The sequence below is a fragment of the Parasteatoda tepidariorum genome, chromosome 2 (genome assembly GCF_043381705.1).
Source record: "Parasteatoda tepidariorum isolate YZ-2023 chromosome 2, CAS_Ptep_4.0, whole genome shotgun sequence".
Lineage (NCBI taxonomy): Eukaryota > Metazoa > Arthropoda > Arachnida > Araneae > Theridiidae > Parasteatoda > Parasteatoda tepidariorum.
This window is the reverse complement of record NC_092205.1, coordinates 21240568-21250556: the sequence shown is the minus strand read 5'-3', so window position 1 is coordinate 21250556 and position 9989 is coordinate 21240568. Positions and strand designations below refer to the sequence as shown.

Genomic DNA, 9989 nt, shown 5'->3' with positions numbered 1-9989 from the left:
CAACCACTTCATTTTCTAAATCAGCTGAATCGATAGTGGCCTCTAAAGCTGTATTGCTTAGCTCGCATTTTTTAAAGCAATTTACAATTGTCTGTCCTTTTACATTTTCCCAGGCTTGTCTAATCCACCAAATGGCATCTAATACTGTTATAGATTGATTGATTTGTGATGAATTTTTATCGCAATCTATAAGAGAAAGGAGTCTTCGCAAAACAAAACGTCGGTATTCTAATTTAAAGCAGCGTATAACTCCTTGGTCTAGAGGTTGAATTTCAGACGTAGTATTTGGAGGCAAGAATTGAAGCTTTACACTTTTCAAGTTTTCGTAACACGAGTGACATGGTATATTATCCAAAAAAAAAGAACTTTTCACCAGCAGCATTAGCACAAAAACACACAGTGAGCCTCTGTTTAGCTTGTTTTCCTCCTTTGGCCACTTCTGCTTTCTCAACTAAACTTTTGGTAGGTAAGGCACGGAAAAAAAGTCCTGTCTCATCTAAGTTATAAACATCACGATCTTCATAGCCGGCCAGAATGATTGGAAGCCTTGATTTCCAGTCTTGACACAAATCTTTATCAACATTAGCTGATTCACCACATAAGGTTTTAAAAACAATATTGTTTCTATTACAAAACTTTTAGTTAAAGAATTGGACACACCTTTTTAGATTAATGGCCTTTGCGAGAAGAAAAATGTAAAAAAAAGGCTTTTTTGAGAAATTTTTTAAAAAAAATGGCCTTTATTGGAGGTAGTCAGGAAAATGTGGCTCTCTAATGGGAGGAAAATTAACATTATGTCTATGGGGAAAATTTTCGTTCCTCAAAATATTGGCCCTTAATAGAGGTGGCCCTTAAGTAGAGGTGGCCTTTAGGAGAAGTTTCACTGTATTGCTGGTGTTGTGGTAATAGGTGCTGTTTTTATAGGTACGAAATATACTAATAAAAGAATTTAACAAATCAAGGCATGAAATATAGTTTATAGGGATAACTGGCGATAGTATTATTATTATTAGTTTACTTTTTGGTAATAGTATTACTGGTAGTGTGATAATACGTGCTATTTTTATAGGTGCGAAATATAATAATAAAAGAAACTAATAAAAGAATTTAACCAATCAAGGCATGAAATGTATTTAAATATAGAGATTTTTGGTAATGGCATTATTATTATAAATATCATTTTTTGTAATAGTATTACTGGTATTGTGGCATATTTTTATTGGTACATATTTCTATAGGTATAGGTAAAGGCTTCAAGTTATTGGTAGCTGCAATTTGTTTGCAATAACAGCGTTAAAATTCTTGCAAATTTAGTTATCGCAATTTGAGTCGAAATCTAAAAACTCGAAAAATTCTGTATTATTTCTTCCATTTATTTTCATTTATGGTATTGAAAATTAGGAAACTAATCCTCGAAGTTTGTTTGAAGCCTGTTTTTTGTTTCAGTACCTTTAAAAGTAGTATTGAAAAATTAAACTAACTTTTAAGAATTGCAGCATTCAGGTTTTTCGTAGTTATAACTCCATGTTATTTTCTTAATTATACATTTTCTTAATTTAAATAGTGAAAATAACGAAAATGTTGATTTTCAAAGTTTGTTTTAAGCCTATTTTGGGTCGTAATATGTGTCCTCAAGAAAGTGTTGAAAAAATAACTTATAAATAAATGATTTACAGTATTTTGTTAATTCAATTGATAAAATTGTTTGTAACTCCTTTTTAGTAGCATAATCTAAAAATACTCTTTAAAAAAGCAGTATTTTTAAGAATTTTTTTTAGCTTGAAATCTGTCCCTAGCTACAACGTCAAAGAGTTTGAAAATTTGGTTTTAAAGTTATCTTCTACAGCAAAGAAACCCGGATAATTCCAGTTTTTCTTCTCCAATTATCCTTATTCTCTTTTGTGATAAGAAAAAGGGGGGAAAATGTATTTTCATTGCACCAGAGAAAAATAAGGAACGTTCTTTGAAATCTAGAAAATCCAGCCCTCGTCTTTTTTCTTATTCCCTTTCATAGTCATCGAAACGTTGACAAATATCGGGAGAAAAATTTTGTCTCCAAAAAGTTTTGACAAGAGAAAATCCTTCCTTTTATAGAAAAGCAGTCTAAAGGGGATTTTCGAAAAGAAAGTTTTATTTGTTTATTGCTTTTGAAAAGGTATGTTTCTTTTTTTTTATATTTTCTTTTTCAAGTCAAAACGAAGAAAAAAAGTTTTGAAGAGAAATAGTTTGCTTGATAGATGGACTTTTAAACTCACCTGTTGTTCATTTTAGTAAGGTATGTCCCCTTCAACAAGATACGCCGCCTTATCTGCAAAAACAACAATTTCGATATGCCCTTTATATTTATTAGTTTACAGACGATAGGTTTGAAAAGAAAACAAATCTATTTTTGAAAACACAGATGTTTTCGTTTCTTCGACTTTGCCATAATTTGTTTTTGAATCAAACTTATAGTATGCTTTAAAACTAAGTTCCGGTACCTTAAATATATTTATAGCTTTTACAGGATTCGACGAAGCAAATTGAGATGAAAATCAAATTTAATACAACACATACATGATTAAGTCATACACATTTGGTTTCACCATAGGAATATACACGGTATTGCATTACATCAATGCTATTTTGTTTGCTTATTGATTACAATAATAACTGCCTAAATTTCTACCCAAAATGGAAAATGGTGGCATTATATAGGAAAGTTGATTTAGAATTATCCGCTCGGATAAGTTAGTTTAGGATTATCCTCTAAGATAAGTTGCGGCGAGAATTATCTTCTAGGTTAAGTTGGGTTAGAATTATCCTCTAGTGTAAGTTGAACGGGAATCATTCTCTAGGGAAAGTTTGGTCAGAATCATCCTCTAGGGTAGGTTGAGTTAGAATTCATCTTCTGAGAAAGTTGGGTTAGAATCATTCTCTGGGGAAAGTTTGGTTAGAATCATCCTCTAGGGTAAGTTGAGTTAGAATTCTTCTTCTAAGAAAGTTGGATTAGAATCATCCTCTAGGGTAAATTGAGTTATAATTATCCTCTAGGTAAGTTGAGTTAAAATTATCTTCTAGGGCAAGTTGGGAGGCCTTTTATAATTGCCATCGTGAAGTCCCCATCTAGTGAATAAGAAAAATCAGACATGTTGTCAGCTATGATTGTTTCATGGAATTGAGAGGCCACGTAGTTTGAGTGAAGTCGCAATTGCAGAGCAGTTCTGACTTAGACGTAAACTGAGACCAAGAAGATTTGTTTGTCGTGTCAAAGCAAACCGCGGAAAAATTCAAAGAAGTGAAGTGCTGTCATCTGTCGAGGAGCGAAAGAGTTACATGTTAGTCTTCCGAGGTTACAAATGTGTAATAGTGAGAGAAAGGTGTTTTTTGGAATCTGCTAGTATCGAATCAGGGACTTTTGGGTCAATAGCTAGTTGTTCAATCCTCTAGAAGAAAGGGTGTACACCTTCAATGCGTCTATGAGCTTTATTATGTGATATCTACATATAATTTGATCACATTCAATGCATTAGAAATAGAATATTGTATTGTAACACATTTGCTGCAAACAACACATTGTGTTGTTTGCTCATGAATTTCATTGTATACATATATTTCTAATATTTACAAGATTCATCGAATCAACTTCAGATGCCTATAATCCTTTTGTTAATACATATTTTGATCACATTTGTGACAAGTATGGAGAAATAGAGTATGCATACATATGGAGTGTTTTATATTTGATACAAATTCCTAATGCATAAATATAGAAATGTTTTTGTAGTATTTGACAAAATAACCATGGACAAAAATGAAAGTTTTGCTTGCACAAAGTTTGATGATGAATGTAGGGTAAATCGATGTTAGGTAATATCTCTGTGATATCTTCCATTTTTTAAATAAATTCTCAAGGTATAAATTTATTGATCATGACCGGAAATATTGTCATACGCCCCTAAGGTCGCTTCTCAATCATGAACTGTTTCTTCATGTGCTTTTGAATAGTTCATAATAAGGTAACGCCCCTATTTGCGTAAGAGGACAATTCCGGACAAGGGTTTCGATGCAGTTTTAATCCTGTTGATGTTCTTTAACTCTCCTAGAAGTTTGTTGCATCATGTGCGCGACTCCATGTTATATATAACGTTTTCCAACAAACATTTCAACAAAAAATAGACTAAAAATGCGATGAAAAAAATCTGCAGTTTTAAGAACAAAACTAACTTCAGTTATGAAATACCAACACTTGAGTTAAGCAAGATCAAGTATTTGTATAAATGCAACAAAAAATTCGTTTCCCAGTGTTATTATAGTGATAATTATAACTTCAGTACAAATTGAGTAGTGAAAATAGTTGATGGAAAATAATACAGCATTATTCAAGGATTTTAAAGTTTGAATGTTAATTTTCCCATACAGCTACTTTAATGAATTGATGCTAAAAATATACAGAATAATAATTATTCAAAATTTCAGTCTATCACTAAAATTCTTTTTTTGATTGAAATTCATCATAACACTGCATAGCTCTTATTTTTATTAAAAATAAAACGATGTCACTAGCTTCCTTCGCTCTTAAAGAAATCTTTACATACGAAATTCGAAACCTAATTTATAAACAAATCAATGGCATCAAAAGAAATTCTGAAAATTGATATCAGACGATCATTATAAGCATAAAGCAAAGAATGAAGTGAAATAATTTAGCCATAAATAAAATACGTCAACCAAATTAAGTAGCACCTTTATTCTCAGCCTAATCACCCGCAGAATATAAAATGGAATCTATTGTCCCTTAACAGTGTTTTCGACATGTTCGGAAATTAATCGAAATTCTATTACATGCTATTTAAGAGAAAAGAACTGATAAAAAAATCGTCTGCCTTGTTCGGTATCCGAGCGATGGTTTACGCTTAAGAAACTTCGCTATCATTAGAGCTGAAAACAAAAACAATTCCGGAAGAAGAATTTTTTTTTCTTTTTGTTCTACACCCCAGGACAAAGAACAACGCGAAACTTGAGGGCAAGGGGAGAAAAGGGAGCAACTTTCTCTTCCTTTTGGCTAATGGGGTAATGAAATTTACCAGAAAACACGTCGTTCTTTTGCTTTATAAATGAAGACAAACTGCCCCGTATAGAGAAAAGTGCCCCTTTTCTCGCCGTTAACGTGATGTGAGTTAAAATTTGACAACACATCCTGATGTACAGCTATGGAAGTTTACATTCAGGATGTAAATATATTTTGACAAGTTTGTGTATTGTGCAATATTTTGTTTTAGAAACAAAAATGCTATTTGTTGATAGTTTTTGTCAAACAATAAACTCTCAAATAAAATAGCTTTATTTCAGAGTCAGTTTTGCAGCTGACAGTTTCATTGATTCGTAATCGTTGATTTTAGAAGGAAGCTAATATGCACTATCTGTTCGTTTAGAAATTATATTTATTTGCTGATTTTTTCTGACGGCAGGATCTAAATTATAGTTCTTTTGCCTCGGAAGATGCCGGAAGTGTTGCTCTTTAACGTTATTCGGTGGTTCCCTGTGAACTTAAGGGACGGAGCCGAGCAACATTACCATAGCCACACATGCCCGTTCGTTGGGTGGGCCATATTCACACATCACACAACAAGACAATACACAGAGAGAAAGAACCATGCCTTAAGCTTGATTCGGACCCGCAATCATCGGCACGCTAACCTCTCAGCCATATAGTCGGCACAATTATAGCATAAATGGTTTTTCAAATTATAGCATCAGGAATATAGGAAACTATTTGCATACTGTGAAATATCTCCTGATGCAAAATCTAGATAGAATGATATAAATGGGCTACAGAAGGCATGGAGCAGAACTTTCCATCTATGGCAACATTTGGCATTCTTTCAACGTTAAGGTGTGGATTGCCATGGGAAAAGAAAATACTTTAGTTTCTCTCTTGATTTTTAAATGTATTAAAAACTTTTAAGTCAAGAAATTATATGGAGCTGAAAACTGCCAGAAACATAGTTCTAAAAGGAAACATCGTTGAAATTTTAGAAAATATTTTTTACAGTTAAATGCGAAAAATATTATGGAATGGAAAAACATCATTGTAGTACATTCCCATACAACTGAGAAGAGTAAGAGAGGGAAGGCTGGAGGATCAAGACATGGAACCGATCTTCTCCCTAGATGGCGTATTCGAGCGTTGCGATCGCGAATACTGCACAAAGGAAAGATACGGCAAAAATCTTGTTATATTCACAAATTAAATTATTTATATGAAATATTTTGAACAAAAAAAATTGTAAATCTGTAATTGAGTAATAGAGTATACGAATTAAGTAAAAAAGATCTCAAGAATTATTGTTAAATTTCAGCAATAAATACGGTAATAGATACCGAAATAACGAAACAGGAATTTATATTTTTAGCATGAGAATAAAATGGAAAGGTTTCTTTAACTCACCGACAGCCATGATATTAACGAAGAATTTCGAAGAAAAAATAACATTAAATGACAGTTGTTATTAATGAATGATAGCCATTTCATTCAGTCAAATGAAATTTATTAAAAAAATTTCGGTCGCCAACATTAATTACGCAATTTATATCCAAATAACATATTTTATTTATTTTCAAAATTATGTCGTCTTTTCACTGATTCAGTATATAATAAGCCGATTTACTGATTCACTTTTCTTTTCTTGGCGTCTTCATCGGTATCAATAATAATTTGGCGATTTCTAATGCCCGCCCCCAAGTAACTGTTCTTCGACGATCTTAAGATTAAGATTTTGAGTGAAATGATGACGTTTTAAACAAATATTTCCAAGTAAGGGTAAAATAAAATGTAATGACATAATAAAATGTAATGATTTAATAAAAGTCATCGTCCCACAGGACAGATTAAAAAACCATTAGGCTGCAATATCAACATTTGCGAACAAAAGTATGAAAATGATTATTTAAAAATGTCTCTGAATAAATAATACAACATAAATATTCTTGGAAGTCCTTTTAGTGAGTATCATTAGAGAGACAAGCCCACCTCTTGGGAAAACAAGTTCTTGGAATTGTTGGCAGAATAAAGGCTTTCCGGCACATAAAATAATGAAAGCTATCCTCAGGAGGTGGTGGATAAACGTAATCCATCAAATCAATGACTAGGGGTCAGTCTAATCCCTATATGACTGCATGCCGATTCATGTTTTCACAAAGCATTTAGGTGGGGTCCGCCTCAGCAGGACACAATAAATCTGTTTGCATTATTAAGTTCAGGACAATGGCTATCGAATATTTATTACCATCTGAAGATTCCTGATATATGTTGGTTGTTTTGGGCTAATCTTTTGTTTTACCATAATTTGTTGCAATTTTGTTCGAGGGAGAGGTTTTCAAATAACTTTCTTTGTTCATTGAATATAAATAATTCTCGGTATGGCAAACTGAAATGAAATTGCAGTGTATCGTTTCAAAATGGGTCATAATTTATTATAATTGCAATAATGGGATTTAGGGAAAGGAGCTAATAAATTTCCACTATATCTACTAACTTTAATTTACCTGTCAAATTAAAAATTTCCTTTGTTATTCAAATTCCAATTACGCCTATTTAATGGAAAATATTTTTTTCTTCCATTTTTATAAAATTTTTCTCATGTTTTCTACGGAAGCGACTTACAAATAGGAGAAATGCTCAAATTCTGAAATAGATTTGAAACTACCGGAGTATAAAATTATATATTTTTAAATCAGCACTTTACTGCTTTTTCAAAGTGTTGAACACAGTTATAAAAAATCCAGAAAGTTAAGATTTGAAATTTTTGAATGAAATATTTTGTAGATCAAAACTCTACGGTTTTCGCAGTTTGTTGAACCATAATACTTTTCACAAAGAAAATGTCAGAAAATTAGGATTTGAACGGTTTAATGAAAACATTTTGTAGATCAACACTTCACTGGTTTTGGAGAGTACTGAACCATAATACCGTTCAAGAAAAAATATCAGAAAGCTAAGATTTCAAAGTGCGAGGGTGTTAAAATAATTTTTCTGTCAGTCAACACTTTAATGTTTTTAGAGTTTCTTGAATCATAATACTCCTCAAGAAAAATTCCAGATAGTTAAGGTACGAAAGTGTCTGAGTGTTTATTAAATTTTTTTGTAGATCAGCACTTTACTGTTTTCGGAATAGGTTAAATCATACAATTCAGTACTTACAGTTCAAATTTAACAGGAAAATTTCACGTTTTTACACCGTAAAATTGGTATTATGGTTACCATTGAACTGATTTTTTCCGAGAATGTTTTGATGCGCTGCCGCTACTGTTCATTTGAGAAAAGAAGATCTGTCACTCCAAAACAAATATATATCGAAGATCCGCAGGGATGTTCATTTCCTGAAGTTGGTAAATATATGTATCATATGTGGGAGAAAACGTTCGATGCAATCAGTTTAAAGTGTTAACAATTTGCATCTAAATTGCGATTTAAAAAAGGAATTATCTCATACATGTAATGCCCTAGGAACACTATAATAAGCTGCAAACAATCTTTATAAAACTTCTAGTTTTCTATTGATAAAACTCTATCGTCTGAATCGATAAAACTGATTCTAATATTCGCATGCCATAAAAATTGTTTCGTGTAAAACAATTTCTATCTCTACAATATAAAAATAGTTTCTTACGATTTCGAATTGTTTTTTTTTCTCCGCTACTTTGGAAATGCTATGACTTATGAATCCTTCAGAGAAAGGATGAAAATATTCTTTGAAAGATAAAAAAGAATTTTCGAAGAAAGGTGAGGAAAAAAAAAAAAGCTCTTCGAATGAATGTGTGCATGACTGCTCCAAAAGTGGTCTTGTCAATAAAGTATCATTTGGGATCAGAGTTGCCAGCTGAGTTGTCAGATTCAAAGGCAAAATGACGTAAGTCAGCAAAAGTAACAAAGGAATGATAGTAAGAAATAATATGAGTTATGTCTTGTGTCTGTCTTCTTCTTTTTCAGATAAAACGTTTGTCCGATAGCTCATTAATTAGTTTTCATGTTTTTTTTAGACTTTTGAACTCCAAAATAGGAATTGAACAAGCAAATTTCGTTATAATAACTCATAAATCAATATTGATTAATTTTAACGAGCGCATTATCAATTTTGCGTACAGGGTGTTTCGCAAAGACCATTCTTAATACATATATTTTGTATCCTTTTAATTATTTTGGTTAGAAAAGTAAACACTTTAGGAACGCAAATTAATATTTTACTGATTATTTTACAAAAAACTGATTGAAATCTATTCAGTCATAAGTGGGGAAAATGGAGGAAAACATCAAAAGCAGTTTGTCTTATGCAGTTTGGAGGTGCTTAAAATAATTGCTTTTACGGCAATCAAACATGTCTTGGCATTTTTAATTCACTGCCAGAATTAGCGTTCTTGATTCTTTCTCACTAAAATATTATTTTGGGGTTTCAAATGTCTTTCAATCTTTTTTTCCGTCTAGTCAAATGATTGATTTGACTGTAATTAAAAACATTCTTTGATTACGCTTCACTCGAGTTGAAGTTTCAATTACAAGCTCGGATTACGAAACTAAAAGATACTTTGTTCCATCTTTAAAAGAATACAACTTTAAAAATCAAATATATATTATTGTAACTTTTAATAATGTTTCAAGAAATCCTGATCTTCAATGAATACCTAATGCGCAAATAAGGGTTATATAAACAATGAGTCTTGCAGTTGTTTGTCATTCATGCATATTCTTAGAACTTTTTTTGGGAATAACATTAATAATTTATACTATTAGAAATGTTTGAGGTTTCTGAACTGAAATATATTTAAAATTTTATAGAAGCATAATAAGACCCAAAATTCAACCACATAATCGTGCAAATTTATCTTTGTTAAACTTGATCTATGATCTTCTATGGCTCAATTTGAAGAAAGCACGAATAAACTTATCAGCTTATTCATGTTTTAGTAAATTAACGCAGTATTAAAAATTTTGTATAACAATTTTTCAAATG

At 31.6% G+C, this 9989-nt stretch overlaps 1 protein-coding gene across 1 annotated transcript in view; it reads right to left on the bottom strand.

Annotated features, from left to right (window-relative positions):
- The window catches only part of LOC122271207 (tigger transposable element-derived protein 6-like), a 3684-nt gene extending 1418 nt beyond the window's left edge, over positions 1-2266 (bottom strand). Inside the window, exons 1-2 of the mRNA XM_043051698.1 lie at positions 2256-2266; positions 374-624 (exon numbers count right to left, since the gene is read on the bottom strand). Coding sequence (XP_042907632.1) covers positions 374-624; positions 2256-2266 — 262 coding nt within the window. The remainder of the gene's footprint in view (positions 1-373; positions 625-2255) is intronic.
- Positions 2267-9989: the final 7723 nt, after the last annotated feature.